Genomic DNA, 26,902 nt, shown 5'->3' on the forward strand with positions numbered 1-26,902 from the left:
GGCATTCCTCCCTGTGAGGGTGGACAGGCTCTGAGGGTGCCCAGAGAAGCTGTGGCTGCCCCTGGATCCCTGGAAGTGCCCAAGGCCAGGTTGGATGGGGCTTGGAGCAAGTGGAAATTGTCCCTGGCCATGGCAGGGGCTGAAACGGGGTGGGCTTTAAGGTCCCTTACAACCCAAACCACCCTGGGGCTCTGTGATAAAGATTCCATTGATATTTCGTGTTCCTCTATATGAGAGAGAGAGAGGACAGATCTCAGCCTGGGGACTTCAGGCCAGCCCCAGGGGAGCAGAACATCACCATCCTCTTGCCCTGATGTGCTGGAAAGCTTGGAGCAATGCAGGAGGAAAAGGCACAGAGGAAAGATCACTGAAGGGAAAGGTGGAACTGTTTTGTTCTGCCTTTTTTTCTGGTCTTTGAGTTTCTCCCCTTAATATAAAATAGTGGAGCTGCAGATCCCAGGCAAAAGGTTGGAGCCTGCAGCACCTTCTCAGCCACAGGCTGCAGAATTTGTGCTGCATGAGGTGCAGAGAGTCACAAATGGGTCCAAAAAGTGCTGTTTGGCATGTCTCATTGAAATGTTTCACCTTCATCTGTCAGAAAGGTAGTAAACTTAGGAATTAGGAATAATTAAAGCATTTTTTTTTTCCTTCATAACAAAAGGGAGATGTTGACTAATGATCCCAGTACTGGGAGTCAAAATGCTTGCTGTACTTGTCTATCCTAAAGTGCTGTAGTAGTACGAATTGCCCCCTCAATGCTGTCATTCTTCCCCTACAAAATGAGCAGCTCATAGGAGGAAATATCCTGGCTCTGAAAGTGGCCAGAAAAAAAAAAGAAAAGAGTTTTCTCCCAGCAGTTTTTTTTCTCGGGTAAGACTTTTCATACTGTGTTTGACATTCTGAATTACATGATTACACAGTACAAGACTCCAGCAACATTTCGCATTGTAAAGATGGAGCTGCTCAGCATTTTGCCAGATGCCAGGCGATATCCTGACGTTTCTCTCTTCACTTTAAGCCGAGTGACAGTCAGCATATTCACAACGAAGCCGAGACAATCTGCCGTCAAGTTCCAGCAGTGCCATTTTCCCCGATGAGGATCCCGGGGCCGGCTGGAGCGGAGCGGGGCGAGCATCGCTGGCTCCGTGCGCGATCCGTGCCTGATCCGTGCCGGGCTCGGCGGGCTCGGGCTGTGGTAAGTAAGTCTGTACTGCACCATTTCCTGGCTCGGTGCTCCGGGTGTTGCAGGCTGTGTGCAGTGGGGGAGGTGCCAGAGCTGATCAAGCAGTGTAATTTTATACATTACTGAATCAGTGCAGGAGGAACCTGGAGGGACAAAGCATCATCTTCTCTTTGAACTGCACTGTAAAACCCGACCGCTCTCGTAGCCCAGCCATGCTCTGATACGATTTTTCTCTCCTTTTTCCCCCGATTTTGGTGTGAATGATAAAGTGATCTGATGATGGCTCTCGTTATGGAACCTATTAGCAAGTGGACGCCCAAGCAAGTAGTGGATTGGATGAAAGGTAGGATCGTTTATTGCCGTGTATTGTCTGTACTTGGGATCCTGGCAATTTGCATCCGTGCTCTCGCATTCTTTGTTTTGGGAAGAGTTTATTCAGTTCCGAGCATCCCTGCGCTGCTTTTGCCCAGTAGTTGTTGGAGACAGGGCTGAGGAGAGGCTGCTGGAGCTGCGCCGTGCTCTGGGAATTGCTGCCGGCAGCGGAGCCGGGATCAGCTGCATTTGCTGGACAATGCAGACACGAAGTGTTTGTGTCTCACGGCTCCATTATGCCTCGCACAGGGTAACGCCGGCATGTTTGGCTGCTTTAAATTTGCCCTGCTTAGCTCTGGTTTGCTCACATCAGGTGATGTGATGCAGTGGCTGTGCAGCGCTGCTCGCTAGTTTTGGGTACCACAAGGAGCACCAGGAGCCGGGGGCTGGACTGAGGCATCCTGCTCCTGCAGGGACGTGTCCTGCCCTGTCCGGGCTCCTGCAGGGACGTGTCCTGCCCTGTCCGGGCTCCTCCAGGGACGTGTCCTGCCCTGTGCAGGCTGCCCAGCCGGTGTGCGAGGCTCCGCGCCCGCGGCAGGGAAGGCGCAGGGCTGAGCGGGGAAACTCGCCGGGATAACTTGACAGGAATGATGATTTCCCTGCTCATTCGCAGCTTCGCAACACAGCCGTCAGCCGTGACATGTTTTGCCTGACAATGCTCGGCTGTGCTGCAAACAGAGCGGGATGGATGGCAGGGCGAGGGATCGTTCTGATGATAAGTGGTTTAAATTTCTGCGGAGAATTCCCCCCCACTGTATTCCCACAGTGGGATGCATTAGTGTTGTTGTACAGTGCTTCTGATGAGCTGCCCGTCTTTGAGACAAATAATTCCTGCCACGGGGGATGTCTGTTATATAAGGAGAAGAGGTGCAAATTTGGGGTGTAGGTTACTCACGGAAATGATTCCTGTAATGTGATGACCGAACTCTGTGGGAGGGTTGAACTGGATGCCCACTCGAATGCCCTCAAAGCTTTCAAAGTATTCTCATTAATAAGGGAATGGGTCTGATCTCATTTTGCTGAGCTGCATCTCCACACTTCGCTGATATTGGGCTGTTTTGGTGCTTATCAGACACGTTGCCATTATCAGCTAATTATTCCTCTACAAGCACAGAGTCTTGTGAAGCAAACGGTGTCTGGAGGAATGGATGTACTTTGTTTCCCAGATGTTTGGGAACTCGGGGTAATTGGGAGGGTTTAAGCAGGTGATTGGGATGGATCCTAAACCTTTAGATATAGAATTGATTCCACAGCTTCAATGTCATTGGGTGATAGCAAATCGTAATGTATTTGCAGAGGAGTTTACTGACCCACACCTTCATTCCCAGGACATAAAAGAGTTAAAAAGTGGACAGATCACTCTGCTAATTTAACTCCTTACTTGAATTATAATGTAAATTAAGTGTCAAAGCATGTAGAATACTTGTTGCTAAATTTAAAATTACTTCCTGCTACTTTTTCATTCTTCCTGATGCACAATAATGACATATTGGGGAGCAGTAACCCATGGTGTGCAGTGGAGGAAGGTCACACCAGCAGCAGGTTTTTACATGCCTGGAGTTGCCTGACAGCTGGATTTCCACACCAGCCTGCACAGTGCACCATCCACAGGGATATCTGGAGTAGGCAGCACTGTCAGTGCTCTGTGTTCAAGCATTGGTAAATACAATGCAGTGAACATTGAAGTATTCACAACGTTGGTATTTTCCTCGGTAGCATGAGCTGCACATCCACAAACAGGAAAGTTGCACATTTGTGCATTTCCCCCCACGTTAATTTTACAAGCCTCCTTTTTGTCCCTTTGCAGATGCGTTGTTCAGCTGCAGCCAAAGGAAAGACCTAACCCACACAAATGGCAGAGCAGAGTCAGTTTAAAACTACTTGTAACTACCTTACTTTGCAAAAATTGCCCAACTGTGGCCACTGTGTGCCTGTAATTTCCATGTGTTGTGCAGCTCAGCTCTGTTTGTTACAGTCACTGTGCTGAATCCATGTGCAGGGAGGCTGAAGGTCTGCGCAGGCAGTGATTGGCAATGATAAGGTAGATTTTATGTAGCTGTTCTATTCTGAAAGGTCACTTCTTTCACAGCATCAAGAGGTAAATTAAAGACACTTTCAAAAAATTACCACTTTAGGAATGAGCATTATCTTGACTGTAGAGAGCAACATGTTAATAAACAATGGAACAAATATTGCCTCTGTAATATACCTTTGGGGGGCTTAAAAATATGTAGACAATTAGTTTTATTTGTGGAGATTGTAAATGACATTTCACAGGGAAATTATGGCAACGTGCTTTTAAAACTTGCATTTATCACATCCCTTGAAGCCATTAGAACTTATTCCTAAAATCTGCTAGCAAAGCCCATGTTTTGAAACTAACTAGCAGTGAGTACCAGAAGCACCAAATAACTGTAGAGAAGATGGAAAGAAGCCACGAAAATGATGTTAATGGTTTGAGACCCAGGTCCCAGAACATGTCCTGGTTACAGCATCCCATGAGAGCAGCAGCTGCAGCCTGAGCCCCCCCAAGAGGAGACACCCTTCTGTTCTTTTCCTTTAGGAAATGTTACTTGCCAAAAAAGTAAAAATGGGTAGGCTTTAAGGAACATTGTAATGACAAGTTGGCATCTTGTATTTATCCTCAGCTCCTTTCTCGGGAGCGCACTCAACTGGAATTCAATTAGGGAGCTGCATCTGATGGTGTGGACAACCTGAAAAGGCCATGCAAGTCTGGGGAAATTCATTGCTGAGGCCCTCAGGGGTTCTAGAAGTTAAAACTCTGCGTACTTTTGTCTCTATACAAACATATTTTGTTGAGTTTAGCAGATGCAGCACTGTGGTTGAAAGGGAAGGTTTCAAAGGAGCTGACAACATTAATTGGGGAGGTGTTTTTAGCAACAGTTTTTAGTCAGTATTCATTTTTTCCCCCAAATTTTCCAACATTTTAAACATCTCCAAATGGTTTTCAGGTGTTTTCCCTGGTTATAGCCATTTCTTACATAACTTACCTGTTTTCCTGGGGATGTGTTCTGTGGACCCAAAAGAAACGGGTTTTTTAGGAAAAACCTTTGCCTTGCTCAGATTTCCCCACTGGAAAACAAACATTGCCCAAAAAGCTCCCCAGTGCCTTCAGGCTCAGTGTTTCCAACTGGTCACTTTTCCCTGGATCAGGTTTAACATATTGAATGGGAGTTAACGGCAAGCTGTCCTCCAAGATGTGCATCTGGAATGCTTTACCTGGAGATTTTTGTGGCTTTTTGGTGCAGGAGCTCGCTGTGAAACTCAGGAACACTTTGCAGGTCGTCAGTGAGCACTCCAAACCCAAACCCATCCATTTTAACCTGCACTGAGAGTCCTAACAGAGTCTGGGGGTTTGGGGTGCAGAGGGGAGCTAGGATGTCTTACTGAATTGACAAAAGAATGAGAGTTTGTGTTTCCATTGGAGGCAAAATCTGAGGGGAATTCTCTGTACTTTTACAAGCCAGAGCATTGGAGATGTTGTACTTCCTGAGGGGAGCAGTTTACAAGTAGGTCATTTAAAATGTGAACTCATTTACAGGGAAGTGACACCTCTGTCCAAATAAACACTCACTTTTCAGAGCAGTCCGAGGAAATGAAATTAAACACAATGCAATGAAATACTGCTGTAACTTTCAGAGAATGCAGTGCTATTGAACAGCTGAAAATTAAAATGGGAAACCAGCTATTCCTTAAGTACCTGTAATAACTCCACACAGAGGCTGTGATTCAAAGTCCTGGGGGCTGACAGGTTTGTCTGCCAAAACAGCCTGCAGTGGAGGTTTCTCTCCTAATAAATGGTCTGCTGTAGATACTCATTTCACAACTGCGAGCCATTTTTTCCCCTTTAAATCCAGAATTTCTGCACCCTCAACGGGAGATGCAGACATTAAAAAAAAAAAAAATTAATTCAGTTGGTAAACTGATTAACTATGCTGCACTGATCCTGTGCAGAATAATTATATGTTTAGCTGAAGGGTTTTCCTTAGCATGTAATTCCCTGATTTCAGGCTGGCTCATGAAAGGGAAGGCAGGGAGGGAGGGAGGGGAGGATGGTGACGTGAGAGGACTCGTTAACATTCCCGGCACATTCCGGGCTCGGCAAACCCCTCTCCTCTCCCTCTGCTGCCCATTGGATCAGTACCTGTGCTGGAGCAGCCAGGGAGCCTCCTCTCTCTGCAGGACAGCATATTTTGTCACATCTCAGAACGTGCTGGAAGCACATCGGGATCCACTGTGGTCCTGTCTCACCCTGTGGTGAGATGCTTGGCATCCCTGATCCCCCTCCTGCCCTCAGCATCCCATAATGCAGGGGCACAATCCCACCAGATGCAATTTGGAACTGGAGTAGATAACCCAGGTGATCCCTTATTTAGAAAAATGTAGGATTTATAGCATTGGGCACATTGGGATCCACTGTGGTCCTGTCTCACCCTGTGGGTGCTGAGCTGCAGATGCTTGGCATCCCTGATCCCCCTGCTGCCCTCAGCATCCCATAATGCAAGGGCACAATTCCACCAGATGCAGTCTGAAATTGGAGTAGATAACCCAGGTGATCCCTTATGTAGAAAAATGTAGATTTTATAGCATTGGGCACAGGATCCACTGTGGTCCTGTCTCACCCTGTGGGTGCTGAGCTGGGGGATGCTGAGCATCCCTGATCCCCCTTCTGCCCTCAGCATCCCATAACACAGGGGCACAATTCCACCAGATGCAATTTGGAAGTGGAGTAGATAACCCAGGTCATCCCTTATTTAGAAAAATGTAGGATTTATAGCGTCTTTTCAGCTCTTTCTGAAGACAAATAGGTTTGGGAGAGACCTGAGCCACAAATGCAGAATTAGAGTTCAATTTCCAAGCTGTTCTAAAGTAAAGGTTTCACTGTTTTCCTCTGCTCTCACCACTTGTCCAGCTGAAACAAACAATTTGCTCTTGTGGCTCCCCCTTGGATTCCTGTGTTCCACTGGCACCACATTTCCAGTGGTCTCTGAGTCACTGAATCACAATTGGCTGCAATCCCTCCCCGATTTCTCTCACAACTTTGGGACTTTAATGCTTCTCAGTAATGAATTTTGTGAACAACTCCTGAGTGCTGTAAACTGTTTACTTTTAAAGGGTCAGCAGAGCTCACCTCAGAGCTGACAGCTTTGCAGTGTGAGTGCTAGAGGTCGGATTCCAAGGCACAAATTCCCAATATTCAGCACAGTTAAGTGTTGGAATGAGCTCTCCAGGCAGGTTGGGCCATTACCCTTGTAGGAGATTTGGATACAACTGAGAAGATCTCCAGTGTCCCTCTGGAAGTGTTTCTGTGCCCAATCTGTCCCCAGCAGAGTGACCTAATGTGTTCTCAAGTCTTCCACCAGCTCAGACAAGACCTTGGGATGGTTCTTGCATGGGAATCATCACTCTCATCTTTGAAATGTGAAAAGTCCCCAAGAGATTATAGCTCTGCCTTCCTCCTGGATATTTCACAGTTTGCATTTCCCAGAATAACCATGGAGGATGATGCCCAAATTTCTAAATCCTGGAAGTTTTTCCTGCTGTGTTTCACAAGGAGAGCAGCAGAGCTGGTGATCATCAGAGCTGCAGCCCCAGAAGCGAACCCAGACCTGCTCCACTTCCACCAACATTCCCAAAATTCCCATTCCTCCCTGCCCAAGAGGTTAAGGTATGAAACAGAGCACGATTACCCAGAGCCAGTGCCCTCAAGGCTTTGACTCAGCTTTAATTCAGTTTGTTTAATTCAGTTTGTGCACCCCTCGCAGCCTGGAGGGACAACAAAACCCTTTGCTGAGCCCATGGCTCCAGTCTGTGTCCTGCCAGTGACTGCAGCCATGCTTGGGGTCATTGCCAGCTGGCCCACAGCTAAATGTTGTACAAAGACCTTCCTGAATCAAGTCTATCTCTAATTCTCTATGGAAATTGTTTTGGCTGATGTATTCCTGCATCCCTATCACTATTACCTCATTTTCACTAACTCCACTTTGAGGACCAATTAGAAACTGGTCTATATATCTTCCAAGAACCAACTGGATTAGCTCTATCTCCATAAAAGATTTCAGCAGCATTTAGCAATTTAATGGTCTGTATTTATGATCAAGTTATTTAGGACTGTATTCTGAAATTTCCCTATCTATAAAGCAGATATGTTCAGACATTTTTAAGAAATGTAATTCTGCTCCCAGAGCAAAGTCTGAGCTCCAGGAAAGTCTCTCAAGTCACATTTATCAAGCGTAACTAATCTTTCAGGTCATTATGTAAAGAAATTTACTTTATTGTCTTGCAGCTTAATACCAGCAGTCAGACAATGTGTCACGCCTTGCTGGGCCCTGTAACCTTTACCATGTGTTAAAATTACGCAAAATCCAAACTCCCTCCCAGTCCTGACCATCCCAGGGAGGGCAGAGTAGAAATGCAGGTTCAGCAGAGCTCAGCCTTCTCCAGCTCTCCATTACCTCACAGTGCTTCACCTTATTGGAGCAAAATTCAGGATAAATTGGCTGCTGTGGATGACACTTTCAGACCACGTTAAATGAGATGTCAGGAAGCTGCAAAGACACTGGATCCTGCTCAGCAATGAGATGCTTTCATGGTTCCTTCCCAGACTTTCTTGCCCCACTCTTTCCAATTTCTAAGTTTTTCCTTCCATGTGCCATAACACTGAGAACTCTGTGTGTGACACTGCCACCAGTTTGTAAAATGTAGATTTCCTAGAAAAAGGGCAGAACATCTCAGTGCTACAGGATTCCTGGCTGCCTGGGTTGGAAAGCAGTTTGAGAAACATTGAATTGTGCAGAAAAATATATTATTAATATAATTTCAGTGCATGGCAAACCCTGCCTGGATGGGGGAGCAAATCTCTGCTTCCATCCTGTCTCAGACCCCATGGAAGGCAGCTCCTTGTTCCCTGGGCCTGTCCTCAAGGAACGCTTCCAATTGCTCCCTGTGCTTGCCTAAAGGAATATTCCTGCCTGAGGAACCTCCTTGGGGCTCATTCTGAGGGGTTCAATGCCTTGTGCTTCTGTTTGCAACGAAGGAAAAAAAAGGAAATTTAAAAGTAAACTGAGATTTGTCCTTTTGCAAAATTGTTTTAGCACCTACAAAGATTTCAAAGCTAAAAAAGGCAGAGTTTATCCTTTTAGTGCCATTCTTTCAGAGCTGCTGTTCTGCCACGCTGACAGAAATGGAGGTTGTGGCTCTGCTGTTGAAATTAGTGACTCTCTTGATATTAAATGAGCCATTTGACTGAATTAACCACAGTAGTATCAAATATTGCTGAGCAATAATCTGCATTCATCCTCTCCACCCAGAGTGATTTTGTAGATATTTTCTAAATGCTGCTTTGCATTACTAATTTCAATTGCTGCTTCTGCAGTTTTGGTTTTTCAGTAAACATGACTTTCTCTTCCCTGAGGCCATTGCAGTGAGGGCAGGAGCTGGAAGGGGAAGGTTCAGGAGTTACTCTCAGAGGATTCAGAGAGAGGTAAAAATTATGGGGTTGAATTTGTGAAGGGCTCTAGTGATGAATCAAAATGAAATTATTTCTGATTAACTGACTCTCAAACAGTTCCTAAAACATATCCTCACTGACCCTCTGCAAAGAAGAGCTCAGGAGGATTCAAGGCCAAGGCAATGTTTGGGTTTTCCTACTCAAATTCTCCACCAACTGTTTTCCAGCAAAGACGAATTATAAAAAGACTGTGGAGCATTTTTAGTTCCAACGTAGGTGGCATGTTTGAAATAAAAACGTAGCAGGCAGTAATTTTACAAAATACATTCAGCTTTATTCCCTACAAATATGTCCATCTTTTTCATTCTAAGCACCAAACAGAGCCTAGAAAAAGTGTGGGGATTCCAGGAGTTCTTAAGGCAGAAATTGTGGTTTTTATAAGTGTGCTGAAACTGCTACAGCTCCAGAAAAGATTCATTTGGCACACCTGCTTCTTTTACATGGAAAACCCTCTGAGAGCAGGCAGACAGGGGTGCCAGCCCAGACATGCCAATGAGCACCTGAATTAAAGCATTTTTACTTCTCTCTCTCCCCACCAGCTTCCCCCATTCCCTTTTGGCCTCTCTCCTGTTGATTCAGATTTCTCTCCATTTTTCTTGCCTTTTTCTTAATGACACGGACAAGAAGCATTAGATTGTGAAGGAATTTGGTCATTTAACATCAGAATTTTTAAGCTTTGAGGACTGCAGTGATCTGGAAGTGAAGTGCATCCAAAATCCCAGGGGAGCTGAAAACCACCAGGCTCAAGAAGCCAAGCCCAGCTCCTGGGAGCTCTGAGGGGCAGCTGGAAGAAGGCAAATGTTGCTGTTTCACTGATTCTTCATTAAAATCTCCTGCGAATAGCCTGGATGTTCCTCAGGTCTCTTTCAGCCCATGAAATGATGGTTCTTTGGGAGATGTGAGGGAGGCCCAGCAGTGGTATCCAATAATGAAATCCTGTCCAGTGGTATCCAATAATGAAATCCTGCACAGTCTGCCCAGAGAAGTTTTGGGTGAAGCATCCCTGGAATGTCCCAGGCCAGGCTGGACAGGGCTTGGAGCAATTTGGGACAGGCAAGGTGTCCCTGCCATGGCAGGGGTGGCTCTGGATGGGCTTTAAGGTCCCTTCCCACCCAAACCAGTCTGGGATTCCAAGAGTTTACACCACACTGGAATGTGCTGCACATTCCCAAATCCAGGAGAGGCCTCTATCTGTCACTGATCACTCAGCACCATCATGAAAATGCCCTCAATTCCTGAGCACTGAGGGAGACTTTATTTGCCCATTGTCAAGAGATTTCAATTGTTCATTGCCAAGCCACACTGAGAAATTTCCTTAGTTATTAAAAACCCCCAACTTTGTAGTTTACAGAGGAAAAAGACACTCAAACAAAAAAAAAGAACCCTTGAAATTCGCATTTGTATCATGTGGTTGGAGGGAACAGGTAGAGTAATGTAAGAGAAGTTCAGAACCAACAGAGTTTAGAATCTTCATTACTTGAATGTCACATAGAAAGAAATGGATCCACTTAGGGCAGCAGCTCAGCAATGCTGTTCTTGCAGAAATAAACCCTGGAGAAGGAAAAGAGCTAGTGAATAATCCATCAATAATGTAACAAATAATTGTCTGAGTAACAAAAAAGATAAATTAGAATAATAGCCAGGAAATTTCCACATAGGATAGAAAAAGAAAGATAAACTTAAAGGATAAGCTAAAAAAATTACTGGAAAAATGGAGGAAGAGCCTTCTCAAATCTTTCATAAGTGGACTTAAAAACTTTGGGAAATGTGCTAAGGAAGCCATCACCTAAAGACAGAAATACATTGGGACATCATATTAACTATTTCTTGTTTATCTGAAAATTCTCAGACCAAATTATCAATGCCTTTTGTGGCAGCAATGAGGCAATACTTTAATTAGAAACCAAATTGCTCAAATGATCCTGCAATGAAAGCGTTTTAATTCAATCTGTGAATCATTCCAAGAGCCATCAATATCACTCAGCACGTGGAAAGGAGTTTTCTATTCCCCATTTTCTTTGTGTGTCCCCCCCTTGCCACATTTTATTTATCTGAAGGTAGATCTGTAGTCTCTCCATTAAGAAGGTCTCCTCTGGTATCAAACCAGCAGAGTTTCTTCTTAAAATATTTTCTATATTTTCATTTTCTTTTATGATCAACTTTTAGGATAAAAGGATGCTGGTAGATGAGGAATCCTGGCTTTTGGAATGAGTTAATTCCACGTAACCTTTGCCATTTTATCAAAGGGGTTTGAATATCCCATTATGGGTTTGAAAGTTCTCCAGGTTGCCTGTCAGGACATGCAGGCAGGAATTCCAGGAGAACCAAAGCTCTCCAGTTCTGTGCTCTGCCAGGACTCACCCCAGTGCTCTTTGCTTTCCTTTCACCCTCCAATGTCATACTTGATTTGAATTGCTGAAATTCTCATCAAATTATCCTTTCAAATCTCATTAATGTCCCATCTTTCCAGGGGAAAATGATAGACAATATTCCTTTTTTTGTTGTTTTTGCCTGCAAACTGGCAGGCTGTCACATAAGAGGACAAAATGAACCCTTGTAGCTCAGTGCTAAAGCCTGGAACAGTCTCTGTTTGTCCTCATCATTAAATAACCAACAGTGGTGGAAGAGCAGAAAAATATCAATTGCACCTATGGTTAACCCTAGTAGGCATCCATGCCTGATAACATAATTATTAACATTTGGAGCAGTTCAGAATATCCCAGAATAATTTATATTTGACTGTCAGACCATCACTAATTCTTCTGGAGCCACTGTCTCTCTCTGCTCCACAGTTACCATCCCCAAAAACATGGCAATGAAGCTCCATGACTAAGTGTTCCCCAAATGATAACAGAATTTGCATAATTAAGATTTGGTGCAGAGAAAACCTACAAATTTATCAGAAAAAAAAAAAAAAAAAGCACCACGTAGTGGATATGTTAAAATATTGGCCAAATACAGTTTGAAACAGGAACTGTGACTCTTTGGAGAGTTAAAAATAATCAAGGTTTCCAAAAAACATCCAAGAAGAACAGAGGGGTTTGAAGGTAAGATTATTTCATACTATTTCGGTCTGAAGGACATTTTACCACTTCCTGTAGTCAAGGGCTTTTGGCAAATAATCTTGATTTGCATATCTAGATGATCAGTTATGCTCTGAGATAAATTAATAAGATGCCTCAAAAGTACTGGAAATTATGTATTTGAAAACAATTTATGTTGTCTTCCTTAATCTCCTGTAATAATCTTGGGAATGGGGCATTAACTGAGATTTTTCCTGAAGAGTCAGGAATTCCATAGCATTTACAGTTGGGATGCTCTGTGATCTGTGTTGTTTTCAATCCCAATGACTGTCAACACCCCTTGCACCATAAAACACAACAAGAAAAGCATTTTTTGGTTTTAAATTTTCTGCAATATGTCTCCTAAACCTGGCTGAAGTTAAGCTTGTTTCAGTGAACCTCACACACAGGTAAACCTGGCCTAAAAATCAGGCTGATGAGAGAGAGAGAGACAGCTCTGAAAATAAATCCACTGTTGCAGTGCAGGATCCTACAGAAGTGTCAGTCCCTCCTGCAGGCTGGCTGCACTGATTAAGGTAATAAAACTGATCAAGCAGTTTAATTAGGAAATATTCTTGAGGGACACTTTGGATCACAGTGCAGTCATGCACTGGTGTAATCTCTTTTTTTTTAATTTTAAAAATCATAGTGATCTGCCAAGGGTTGTCTTGATAGAACCAGTTTTAACAAGCAAGGAAGTAGAGTTTGTTACAGCAGTTTGTTAAACCAGAGTTTAGTAAAACAGGGTTTTTTAAACCAGAGTTTAGTAAAGCAGGGTTTGTTAAAGCCAGCATCATTTCCAACCTCCATTATCTTCCATTTTGCCTCTTTGCAATTCCTGTTTCCCACTCCTGTGTTTTCAGTTGTTGGTTTGGCTCTAAAAATCAATAAATGCTTATAGATGAGCAGGATACCAACAGGACTTGAAACAAAACCTCCCTAGAAATCCTAGGAATGGAAAAGACATGGCAGTCTGGGACTGCTATGGACAAATGCTGCAATGACTTCTGATAAAAGTCACAGAGGCAAATATGCAACTGAAATTTTTAATTAAATAAGGGCATTTAGTGCCAGGACAGGAGGAATGGGTTTAAGCTGAAGCAAGGGAGATTTAAATGGGATATTGGGCAGGAATTCCTGGCTGTGAGGGTGGGCAGAGCCCACACCAGGGTGCCCAGAGCAGCTGGGGCTGCCCTGGAAATGCCCAAGGCCAGGTTGGATGGGGCTTGGAGCAACCTGGGATAGGGGAAGGTGTCCCTGCAGGACAGGGGTGAAAGGGGATGAGCTTTAAGGTCCCTTCCAACCCAAATAATTCTGGGATGCTGTGATTCTATGAAGTGAAAAGCACTGTTTGTGTACAGGTGCACTGACTCTGGATTGCAGAACATCCAATTAGAAATGGACACGCTGATGTAAAGGTAAATATGGGATTTACAGCTCAGAAACTGATCATTTTTCTAAATCTCCATTAAACCAAACCATCATGGTGGTATTTCCATTTTTTCCCTGATCAAAGTGTGATCCAAACAGATTCCAGCAGGCTGCGGTGATGGCAAGCAGTCGGAATGCTCTGAAAAACAAAGATAAAGCTGTGGCCTGGTCCCCCCCTGCAGCCCCTGGGGGAGGGTGGCACTGCATCATCCATCGAGCAGGGCACAAAACTCAGCTTTAATGGACAGCCACGGACACACAGTTGTGTCCGTGCTGCATTTCAGGAGGGGATGGAGCTCTGTGTGCCGGAGCTCAGAGCTGCTGGGATCATTATCAGCATCCTGCTGCTGGGAGGTTCCGCTCCTTATCAGATCAGCCAGCCTGGCACAAAGCAGTATTTGCTGTCAAAGGGTAGTGACAACCTTATCTGCACCGTGCACTGTTAACTCTTTTTTGACTCTGGAATGTAGCAAAACTCCAGGGTTTCATTGGTTTGGGATTGCTAAAGGGGCAGAAGGAGTTCTAAGGGGCTGAAGTGCAAACCAGTGACGCAAATAAAGGTTCTGAGTTTTACAGGTATTTCACAAGTCTTTTGCAGGTATTTCACAAGTCTTTTAAGAATAACAATTAGTAATAACGACAGGACAGCACAGGAAAATGCAGAGAAATGGCAATTAATACCTTTAGCATCTGCAGCACAGGAAAGTTTCATTTCGGGTGCTTGCATTTCAGAATTCCAATCGTTCCACAGTGCAGGAAAGATCTGGCCAGCAATGGCTTCACCAGGGAAATCACATCTTGCAGACTGAAGAGTTTTTGTGCACACACACAGCCCATTAATCAAGGGGGGAAATTGAAGTGTGTTATTCATCATATTTGCTGTGTTTGGGTTTGAAGTGATGAGAATGATAATAATGATCCTGAGGATTATTGCTAAGTAATATGAAGTGGTTTGTCTGAAGGAATAAATATGATCTGGCCTGTGAAGGTTCAGACATCTGGTACAGGCATATGGGTTGGAAATCATTAGATGATTGTTACAAAAATACAAGGGAAAAGTCTCTTTAATGATAGAACTGGGGCCATCAGGAGTGCTCCATGTGCTTCCCTCTGGAGTGGAACCTTCCTGTCCCTGTCCCAAAGCTCTCTAAAAGTGGAAGAAAGTTTAGAGTTTCAGAGTTAGGGTATAGAAAAAGTGAAAATAGTTACAAAGGTAAACAAAGAGTTTAGAATTAGGTGCTGTATGTCATAACATGCAGGATTTGTGTGTCATAACACAATTAGCTAAGAAAGCTCATACCGTAGCATGAGTCCATAAGTCAAAATATTTAAGGAGTGGGTCAAAAGCTTAAATATCCTCGTTGGCACTGTTTTTTTGGTCAATAAATCCTTTAAAGTTCTTGTAACTAGAGGGCTTGTGACCTTCTGAACCATGGTGTAACAATGTGAGCCAAACTCACCCTTCCTCATATGTAGAAGATAAAGAAATAAATCACATAATCAAAAACAATTCAGAGGTCCCGTGTCTAACTCATCCAAAATTCCTTCCAAAAATCTCCATAACAAAAATCTCCTGAGGATTCTCCATCCCAAGACTGTGCTGAGCTGTCCCCAGGCCATGGAGAACATTCCTGTCTATAACCAAGCCCTCTGCTGGGCCATCACTAATTCACAGCCCAGCATTAACCAGGAATCATTTACACATCTCGGCACCACAAACCAGGCACTTGGTGAACCAAAGCCTCTGGGAAAATACAATATTAATTCTCTTTTCCTTGCTTTGTGTACTTTGATTTCCTCTCTGATTCTGTTAAGCTGAAACATCTTCACAATTTATTCAACAAATATGACTTTGCTGCAATCTTCTTTATGCTAGGAATTTAAGGAAAAGGGCCTTGGGCTGCACAGCATTATTAACATTGAGAGCACCTGCTGTTTGCCAGGTAGCTGTCAGCTCAGCATAAGGAAAAAAGCTAATTATTCTAAGCAGGTCATTCAGGAAGAAAACTGAAATTCTATGTGGCAGGTAGAAACCTGTGCCCCTTGACTTCAGCTGAAATTTGCTGCTGCAGAAATCTGTGGCTGATGAAGAATGTGCTGGTAAAAATACACAGTGCAAATATTTAACAGTGTCATCTTACAGGGCTTGAAATTAAAGTATTGCATACAAATAAGGTCCTTGATTTGCATTAGGGTGAGGCTGAGAAGGATGGTGAGGAAAACAAGAAGATGAAAATAAAATAAAATAAAATAAAATAAAATAAAATAAAATAAAATTAAATTAAATTAAATTAAAATAAAAGAAAACTGTGGAGGTAGAGATCATTTTCCTTGATATAACAACATTTTCCTGTGGTAAAAGTGAATAATAATTATAGAAAACTTCTCAGAGAGTAGATAAGTCATCCTAAGTAATTAAACCATGATATACTCTGTATTTTTATAAAATATTTATAAATTTTAAAAGGCTGAAATTACACTTGGGAGTGTCAAATCCCTTGGAATTCAAAAGCATTTAAATACTTCAGTGTATTTACTTATGTTGAAGGAACACTGCTAGATTAAAAACTCAATAAATGCAACAAAAGCATGAATTTCCTGTATCATGTGGTACCAAAACAAGTTTTAATAGAATGAAACATTTTACTACTCAGACTGCTTTTTCCAGCATTGCATGCTCAGCTTTGATATTTCCTTTATCTTGAGGGATGGAGCAAGTTGGAAAATTTCCTTTCCAAGAGTTACAATGGAATTATGGAATTTTTGTTGGGATGCTCCATCCCTGGAAGTCCAAGGCCAGGTTGGAAGGGGTTTGGAGCGACCTGGGACAGTGGGAGGTGGAACTGGGGGGGCTTTAAGGCCCCTTCCAATCCAAAACATTCTGGGATTCTGGATTTATTTAGGAAAAATGGTGGGATCCCAAAAACTGCTTATGAAACCAAACCGATTCAGAAACAAATGTCTCATAAAACACCAAGGAAATTCCACTTTTATTTTTGTTATCAGGTAATTCAAATCACTTTGTCCCCCCATGGGTGACATCAGCAGCCCCTGCACTGAATGGGGCACTCAGATCCTGGGACCCCTCCCAGAATATGGAATTATTCCTGGTTTTTTGTGTCCATGACCAAACAAACTCCACAAATCAGCAGTGTTTGGTGGAACTGAAGAGCCCAATGGCAAAGGCACATTTTGATCTTTTTGAACAAGAGTTAAAGCCAGGTTTGTGAGCTTGCTGTGGCTCTGGGAACCCAGAGAGCTCTTGCAGAGATCATTTGTCTGTTCCTGAGAACCTCCAGGCACCTGTGGGCTCAGCTTGGCTCTGATCCCAAAACTGATTGCAGCAGAAATTCCTTGACTCCAGGAAACTCCCCTTAATAGAGCTTTCATGGTTTTAGTAATTTTCTTAAATGGCATTAATTCACATTTTCACCACTTCGAGAGCTAACCTTGTATCTTAAACTGTGCATTAAACATATATTTTTGTTATTTAAATATACATTACCTGTATGTCCTCTTAGAAAGAGCAAACTTGTTTTTCCTTTCAAATGCAGGAGTGGAGTTTTTCAAATTATCTCCATTCCAGATATCTTAGGGGCTGCAGCCTCAAGAGAGATGCAGATACAGAAGGGGAAAAAAAAAAAAGGAAAAAGAGAAAAGCCAGTTCAGTTAATAAAAGTGATGAGCTGCCATTGATTGCTGCCAGACGGATTCCAGCTTGGGGCCAGGTTTTCCTTAGCACACAGTTCCCAACATCCAGGTTGGCTTGGAAAAGGAGGGAGAATGGGAAGTGCAGCAGGGATGATGGGAATGGGATCCTCAGGGAATGGTGGGGATGGGAATGGATGGGGATGGGAATGAGATCCTCAGGGAATGGTGGGGATGGGGAATGGGATCCTCAGGGAATGATGGGGATGGGAATGGATGGGGATGGGAATGAGATCCTCAGGGAATGATGGGGATGGGAATGGATGGGGATGGGAATGAGATCCTCAGGGAATGATGGGGATGGGAATGGATGGGGATGGGAATGAGATCCTCAGGGAATGATGGGGATGGGAATGGATGGGGATGGGAATGGGATCCTCAGGGAATGGTGGGGATGGGGAATGGGATCCTCAGGGAATGATGGGGATGGGAATGAGCTCCTTTAGGGAATTATGAGGATGAGGAATGGGCTCCTTAGGGAATGATGGGGATGGGGAATGGGAATGGGTGGGGATGGGGAATGGGGTCCCTAGGGAATGGATGGGGATGGGGAATGGGATCCCTAGGGAATGATGGGGATGGGGAATGGGATCCTTAGGGAATGATGGGGATGGGAATGGGAATGGGTGGGGATGAGGAATGTGTTCCTTAGGGAATGATGGGGATGGGGAATGGGGTCCCTAGGGAATGATGGGGATGGGGAATGGGCTCCTTAGGGAATGATGGGGATGGGAATGGGAATGGGTGGGGATGAGGAATGTGTTCCTTAGGGAATGGATGGGGATAGGGAATGGGATCCTTAGGGAATGATGGGGAATGGGCTCCTTAGGGAATGATAGGGCTAGAAATGGGCTCCTTAGGGAATGAGGAATGGAATGGGCTCCTTAGGGAATGATGGGGATGAGGAATGAGTTCCTTAGGGAATGATGAGGAATGGGCTCCTTAGAGAACAGATGGGGATGGGCAATGGGCTCCTTAGGGAATGATGGGGTTTGGGCTCCTTAGGGAATGATGGGGTTTGGGCTCCTTAGGGAATGGTGGGGATGAGGAATGAGCTCAGGCCAGGTGCCTTTCATTAAATCCTGACCTGCTCTGTAGCAGCAGCAGAGATTCTCCCACATTTGCATAGCACAGGAGCTGGATGTGCCCAGGCTGCTGGGATGTCATCCCTAAAAACAACTTGACATCAGCATGGAAATGAGAAAGGAGGAGTTGGAGCAGGCTGGGAAAAATATCAGACAGACAGATGGACAATTCTGGAGCACTGTGTTTGAGCAGCCAGCTCTTTGGGAAGGATACAGCTGGAGCTTTGCAGGGCACTGTGCAGGAAATGCTGGCCTGGAATGTTGATCACTCTCAAAAACTGGAGTTGCAAAGATCAAACAAACATCAAAAACCAACCAAAACCCCTTCCTAAAGTACATTAAGCCAATAAATGTAAGCACCACAAAGGGGAATTGCAGCAAAACGAAGAATTTTCTGCCACAAAACTCCCTGGAAAAGCTCTGGCTGTCATCTGCTTTGTCAAAACTCTTTAGTGTTCCTTTTTGATGGGCTATTTTGGAAGGAAAGAATGAATTTTAGGCAGAAAATGATTCTAGGAGAGCAGTGCATCTCCTCAGTCAAACTTCTCTTCCTACATTGAGAATCTGACACTGTAACAAATCCCAAGCAGGAATTCTGAAACCTGCACAGGTGATTAATGACAGATTCTGATACTCCTTGCTTGGTGTCACCTGGGGATCCCAGCAGCAGCTGGAGCTCCTGGGCCACATGAATTTGGGAGTGGGAGAGCTCTGTGCCCTTTGGAAGGGACTCAGGAGGTGACAGAGCAGGAGATCTCATTCTCAGGGCCAGGAGAGGTGATTTTCCTATTTCCAGTGAACAACACATTTGATCACCACTGAGACACGTAAATAATGGTCTCTTTGTGCATTAATTCCAGCTGTGGAACTCCCAGAACTAAAGCCATAGGTGATGTCCAAAACCAGAATGATTTCAGGGGCTCTTTCTTCATATTGCCAAGAACTTTGCCAATTGTCCCATCCTCCTGTCTCCCATGGGTGGGAGCATTATCCCTTCACAACCAGCCCTAGACACAGAAATATTTCGTCTTGCAATTTAATAGAGTGAAAATGCTATGCTCAATTTCTTTTCAGTCCTGCGCTGCACAGATCTTTGAGACACAAAATCCCACTCAGCGTTAGACATTAACAGAATATGTAAAATTTGCTGGTTCCTCTCTTGGTACTCCCTGCATTATAGATTTTTATTAGCTCATTAATCTAGAGAACACACTGGTTTTGTGTCTTGTTTCAAAACACACTACCCAGCCTGTCTCTTCTTCACTCAAAGAAGTGCATATATTTTTTTGCTTTTTCTGTAATAAATATATCAGGAAAGATTGCCACTTCACAGAGAGTGCAGCTGTCTGCACTGCCATGCGTTGATGCCTCTGAGTTCAAAGAAAACTCCAGGCAATCCCCTGTGTTTCTTCATTCACTTCATGATACCTCTAATCACAAAATGGATTTTATAGGAATTTCCATCACATCTCTCCTTCTTGATTCTATTTTTTCCCACTGATGTAATCTCAGTCTCCGTTTGTAGAGGAAAGGAAAGAGAAGAGCAAGGAATTATTCTGACACATTTTTCCCCATGTTTCAGCGTTTTTCCCATTTGTCAGGCCTTCCACTAATGGTTGTTACAAAATTAAAAGGCACAGTGAGAATGTGGAGCACTAAACACAATTTTCACTTCAGTTCTTTTGAATTTCTAACCAACAGCTCCATTTTAACTGTTCCATCAGGAGAAAATGGAAGTAAGCAATTAAGAGGGAAGAAAAAAAAAAAAAAAAAGAAATAAAATGGTAACTAATTTGATTCCAGAAGGATATTTGTTTATTTTACACAGAGTTTCAAGGGCTCGTTCCTCAGTACATTTTGTCTCAGAAGAGGGAGTGCTTCAAACACAGGAAGCAGCTTCTCAGAATACTCCCTAAATGCAGGCTGATGGGCATGTTCTCTTCCTGAAATGCCTGATCTTGCTCATCCTGAGTTCAGCTGAAGCTGAATCAACCCTGCAATCCCCAGTTCACCCTTCAGCAATGCCCCAAAGCCCAGACAAAGTGGATTTCCCATGACCAAGGCACGGAGCTGCAGTGAGAACAGGACCTCAGAAAAGCCTGTGGCTGCTCTGAGAGGCAAAAACAAGAATTATAAATGTGCCTGCACTTTGCAGAGGGGCTGAGTGGGAGCACAGAGCCCTGGGCAGAGGCACAAATCAATGCCAGCAGCAAAGGGGCGAAGCTGCACAAAGGAGCACAGGGAGCACGAGGGGAGGCACAGGTGAACAATTCCTGCACAAAACAATTCTCTGTGCGGGAAAAGTGGATTTCAAATCCCACAGAACAACTCTCAGGAGCAGGGCAGCTTCTGGATGGTTCTCTGGTGGTTCCTCAGACACTTTTGGGTGTCCCTTTTGGCAGATGACCAGTCCAGGGAAGGTCAGTTCAGAAACACAAATGACAGAATGGACTTCTGTCCATGGGTTTTCAAGGTATGTCTTTTCCTAAATAGCAAAGGCTCCCACATAATTTTTCAATTCCAGAAGGAAAAAGCCCCAGATTTAAAAGTAACCTTCAGCAGAATTAAAATCCAGTTGTTTGCTTTTGTGTGTTGTTTAACTCAGACACATCTGGTGTGCTGCTGTGGTCAGGGGCTCCCACTGAGTGTCTACAACATCTTCACTGGGGTGTTAATTCTGGAATTAATTTGGCTCAGTTAGGAACATCACAGTTCACATTGAGTTTCACAAGGATGACTTGGCCAATTTTCAGAATACAATTCCTCTTGCATGAGGAATTGCCTCTCTCACCAGCAGGACTTCACTCCAAAGGAGTACCTGTGATTCCATGCAATCCTTTGACATTTGGGTCATCTGCCTGGAAAATGAAGACTGGTTTTGCTCACCACTGAAATTCCCAGCCATCACGTTACCAGTTGGCAGATCTGGTCATTTTTACTGAGTTAATTTCCATCTCAAAAGAAGTCCTTTTGCCCCTGACTTTTTAAGCTCTTTCTGGCTGCTGGCAAGAATTCAGTAATGCTTCAGATATTAATGTTTATTTTTAAAATAAGTTTGTCCTTTAGGAAAAAAAAAATTAAAGGTACATGTGGCTCCTTAAACATTGTAGGTCTAAATGTTAAGTATGACAGTGGAGAGACCTCTCTTTATAGTTTGACACAGTTTAAATTTGAATTTGTTCAAATGGGTTTTGACCAGTTAATTTGTCCTGACAGCTCTCAGGGTCACATTTAGTTTATCCCCATAGGTGCCGTGTTCTGTAGAAGAATAAAGTGCATTTGTCTCATCCAGTTGCCTTTGATTTCCATATTTCTGTGAGTAACTTTGAAATCATAAGAATTATGAGAATTGGATTAAATAAAATGTAAAATACAATAAATAAATGCCTGTATTTCTGTAAAGTCTTGCCTGAAAGATCCTCTGATGGACAAAATGACCACTGAGAGTATCAAATGTTGGAAACTTCTGATTGCACCCATAAAGAAGAATATTTCTTCCTTTAGTAAATAACCAATCTCAATTTTTTTCATAGAAGTATTTCCATTACGGTTATGGAATGTCTGTGTGTGGGAGGAGGCTCAATTTGGCTCAAATGATGATATTCCATCATTGGAGGACATCAAGTTACTCTGGAGGAAGCAAATCAGAAAGCACATGAAGCAATAGTTCATTTTGTGTGGGCACGAAGTATTAGAGAGTATTGCTCTCTAAAAATATATTGAATCCCAAACCAAGCTCTGAGGGCACAGAAAATCTTTGAAAACGAGCTGCATGAAGGGAATGCCTTTTAATGTCACAGCTGTTTGTAAAATGAAAGCAAATAATGAGTGGAGTTCCCTGGGCTCAGACACCTCGAGGAGCTTGTGACAGAAAATGGGTGACTAGAACAGACTGGGGCATGCAGGAGCTTTGTGAAAATATATCCATAAATTGATTAATCCATAAATTGATTAATCTATAAATTGATTACCAAACCAAACCAACCAGCCATTCCAAACAGCAGGGGATTTTTCCATCTGACAGAAAATGGGTGACTAGAGCAGACTGGGGCATGCAGGAGCTTTGTGAAAATATATCCATAAATTGATTAATCTATAAATTGATTACCAAACCAAACCAAGCAGCCATTCCAAATGGCAGGGGATTTTTCCTGCCATGGCTGTGGGAGCCATTCAGGCTTTGCTGTTGCTGTCAGCTGTGTTCTCCCACACACAAAGGAGCTCCGTTCCCTGGGACAGCAAACTGCACATCAGCACATGCCATGCAAATCACAGCCTCTCAAAAGCCTCTCCCTCTATAGAGGAATATTCAGAGAATCATCTCTCCTAATAACAGGCGTCTACAGCTGCCAAGGGGTTGCTATTGTACCAAAATTCAAAGAATTCAGTGTCTGCACAGAAGGAGCTCGTGGGTTTGCACGTGAGTGGCAGTGACAGTGGGAAGGACTGTCAGGCTACAGCACAAATTGGAATTATAGGACAAAAAGGGTTTATCTCACAGCCCTTACAACAGTTTTCTTTAAAACTTCTACTCCTAGAACCCAGACAGGTGCTTCCATCTGTAGATAGGAAAAGATGTAAATGGTTTTTAGATGCACAAGTCCCCTGAAACTTGGTGGGGTTCAGGGTCTTGCTCACACAGCAAATGTGAATTTCAGCTCAGGCTCCCCTGGCCTGAACCCTTCACAAGTGAGCACCTTCCACTGTGAGCTGGAAGCAAAAGTCAGGGCACTTAATGAAGGACAATCGGTTCACATCAAGATCACTGCAGCAGGCAAACCATCCAGCCCTTGTGTTTTCAGGGGAAAAATAAAGACACTACAGAGGAGAGAGGTATCTGGCATTTTTCCAGAAAAAGGAAGGTAGCAAAGCCAGAAACATCTGTACAGAAAAAGGAGAATATTAAATAATTATTTAGGATAATTAAAGAGAAGCAGATGCATAATGAATGACTGTGAAAGGTTGGAATCTCATTGACACAGTAATCAATAAAATACTGAAGGAGAAGTGCAGAAAAAGCAAGATTAGGTCATGGGGGTGAGATCTTGGCTGTGCACCTGGGGGATTCTCACAGGATCATGTTTGCAACTGGAAAAGAACCGACAGAAGGTTGTGCAGTAAAAGCCTAAATTTATTCTGCTGCATTAAATGCTCAGCCTTGAACAGGGAAAAGAATGATTTACCTGATACTGAGGGCAGTCAGAGACAATTGTGTTTAATAAAACCACAGAGCTGCCAATATCTGCCTTCATCTGTTGGTAACTTCCACCAGGAGAGAATTTACTGAAACAACTTTCCAGCCTTTCAGTCCACTGTTTCACAGGAGAAGCTTTCCCAACTCAAACTCTCAGGAATGAACCACAGAACTAAAGCTGACTCGCCAAGGAAAACTGATCTGGATATATTCTATTTTCAACAGGCACACTGATTGACATGAAACCTTTCAAATGGGGAGCAGAGTGTTAAAAAGCACATTAGTGTCTCAGGGAGCCACATTCCATGTAAATCCTGCTGGCTTACAGCAGCTGAGGAGCACTCCGTGGTTCTGAGGCCTTTTCCAACCTCGATGATTCTGTGACTGCAGTTTTGACAAGCAGCTGCATATCTTCAGGATCTGCTCCTGTGGAAAGTCAACTCTGAAAATTCTCTGGATCACTTTAGACACTCTAAATGGGTTTAACCCATAGTTAAACCCATGGCAGGGATTTAACCTGGAGTTTTTGACAATCTAGTTAAGGAACAGCCACCACCTAGAATGTGGTGGGGAAAAGATGAATAATTTTGAAAGAGGATAAAGAGACTTGATGGAAACATGATCAATCCCCCTGTTGGTGCCTCTTAATGTGCCACTGAAACCCCCTGAATTCCACATCCAACCCTGGACTCAGATCCTAATGCATTTAGATGATCTTAGAATTTGTTTTGTTCTTCTTCGAACCTTCAGGTTTGAAAGCTCTTCACAAGCTTTGCAGTGTCCATCCTAACCCTGGGAGTACCCAATGCTGCTGGTGGGGGCTTCAGGCCTGACAAGGATGGTCCCCAGGACATAAAATGGCTTTTGGTTCATTCATCTGGGACAGGGGATGACTGGAAACGCTGGCACAAAGTGAGAGCTGGAATATTCCCATAAAATATCCATGGGAGGAGTGGAAACCCACAGCAGGAGGAAGGGAGGAGGTGGAGCTGAGGGGTCTGTGCTGATGTTCCTTGTAAAGTCTTCCCAGGAAAAGTGAGGGAATTCTGAGCAGTGTCCAGCTCAGCAGAGCAAGGGCTCCTTGTGCTGCCTTCTCTTGAGAATGAGACCTGCAAGGCTTTTCCATGGGAGAGCTCTGCAGGAATGCTGTGAGCACACCCTACTGCAGGGCTTGCAAGGGTTCCTCAGGGATGAAGAGAGAGACGAGAATCTTGACTCCATGATCAGAAGGCTGGATTTATTAATTTATGATATATAATACATTAAGACTATACTAATAGGAATGGAGAGAGAAGTTCAGAAGCTGCTAAGCTAAGAATAGAAAAAGGAATGAATCAACAACGGAGCTCTCTCCAATTCTGTCCCAGAGAGAGCTTGTCTTTGATTGACCCTTAATTGTACACATGGAACATGGGCCAATCACGGATCCACCTGTTGCATTCCACAGCAGCAGATAACCATTGCTTACATTCTTCTTCTGGGGCCTCAGCTTCCCAGAAGAGGGAAAAATCCTAAAGAAAGGATTTTTCACAAAAGATATCTGTGACAACACACCTACCAAACTCCACCTGGATCCTTGGGGCTGACAGGTAAAGTGCACGTTTGGGTGGCTTTCACAGCTCATTTCAGTCCACTCCAAGGGTTTCACAGGAAAATTGCTTCCAGCAGCCCAGCACTGCCTTGGTCAGGGCTGTGTCCCTGCAAGGTGTCCCACAGGCTCTGCTGCCATTATTATGAATTTACACCACCAGACCTTCATGATTTACCCAACGATTAGGTTGTTTAAATTGACTTTTTACAATTAACTTCACTGGAAATAAATGGGTCAGTTATTTCCTTTCATACCTTGTTGGCTTCAAGCATGTTTCTCTTGGTTTTTAAGGCAATGGATGAAGAGAATAATGTGGCTGCTATGAAATGCAAATTCACATGCATATGTGGATAATTTATACACATTTTTTGCTCATTTGTTTATTTGGTATTTGCTTTTTTCTCATACATAGTTTTATTTTGATTCTCCCAGATTTTAGAAAGGAAATGTCCCTGTGCAAATAGCACTATTTTAAGTATACTACCAAAATTGCTTGCTCCAATAATCCATATTTTAATGATTTTATTGCATGATGGGTCCCAGCCTAACATTGAGCTGCTCTCAGAAAATACAATCAATGTGCTCAGGTATTCAGACTTTAAACATCCAATATCGTGAGCACACAGGAACAGTTCAGGGCAGAAAAGAGCCTGAAGATTATGATCCAGTTCTCCCTGCAGCCTCCAGAAAGCTGTTTGGAAAAAGGCTCTGGAGGCTCTTTGATCTCCAATACACAGAAAGGTGTGAGGGAATGGTTCTGAAAAACTCTGGCTTTTCATTACCACCTCCAGCTCTTTTAGCAAGAGCTGCAGCACTTGTCACTGATTAAATAACACACTTGGTCATTTAGTTAATTGCCTGGGTCTCCAAGATAAACAAAATCACTTGAGCAAAACTTGCTGCTGATTTTTACATGGCTGTGAGGTATATGATAGTGGGCTTGCGTGGATTTAAAACATAATTTTCCTTAAACACTAAGATGATGTAGAGAGAAGATGCTTTAAATATATAAATCTGAATTGTCACAGCCTCAGCATGCTTCTCCTCAAGATCTCCATTCCTAAACAACCTAATCATGTGAACAAGCTCCGTGCATTTTGCTGTGCTAAAACATTCTGTGCAGGATACAGAAAATACAAGTACACTTCCAACACATAGTGCTGTTTGGAAACTGGATCCCTCCAGAGGCAATTCCTGCCTTCTTAATTTCATGTTCCTGTTTAGATTAACTATCAGGGAGAAATCCTTCCCTGTGAGGGTGGGGAGGTCCTGGCACAGGTGCCCAGAGAAGCTGTGGCTGCCCCATCCCTGGAAGTGTCCAAGGCCAGGTTGGACAGGGCTTGGAGCAACCTGGGTCAGTGGGAAGTGTCCCTGCCATGGCAGGGGTGGGATGAGATGATCTCCAAGGTCCCTTCTACCCCAGAGCATCCTTGGTGAATGGAAATGCAGGTCTGTGTATACATGGGTGCTGTTATACACACATCCATATATCCATGTACACATTGGTACCTCAGCAGAAGGAATGCCAGCCAAGTGTGAGGGCCCAAACTGTGCCCAAAATGGGTGGGAAGAGCTGAGCCATGCATGGCTGCACAGAGGGGCTGGGATGTGAGCCTGGAGCTGGGATGAAGCATGGCTGCTGTGAGCCATGAGCACACCCTGCCATGGACATGCAAGAGCCTTTGCAGGGCTGTGCCGTGGGGGTTCCATGCCCATGTCCATGTCCATATCTATGTTCGTGTCCA

At 43.8% G+C, this 26,902-nt stretch overlaps 1 protein-coding gene across 1 annotated transcript in view; it reads left to right on the forward strand.

Moving 5' to 3' along the window:
- The first annotated feature begins 561 nt into the window (after positions 1-561).
- Positions 562-26,902, forward strand: part of LOC131563874 (connector enhancer of kinase suppressor of ras 2-like) — a 167,161-nt gene continuing 140,820 nt past the window's right edge. The window contains exons 1-2 of the mRNA XM_058814063.1: positions 562-602; positions 1,453-1,526. Coding sequence (XP_058670046.1) covers positions 577-602; positions 1,453-1,526 — 100 coding nt within the window. The 5' untranslated portion in view covers positions 562-576. The remainder of the gene's footprint in view (positions 603-1,452; positions 1,527-26,902) is intronic.

Source organism: Ammospiza caudacuta, chromosome 14 (genome assembly GCF_027887145.1).
Source record: "Ammospiza caudacuta isolate bAmmCau1 chromosome 14, bAmmCau1.pri, whole genome shotgun sequence".
NCBI classification, from domain to species: Eukaryota; Metazoa; Chordata; class Aves; order Passeriformes; family Passerellidae; genus Ammospiza; species Ammospiza caudacuta.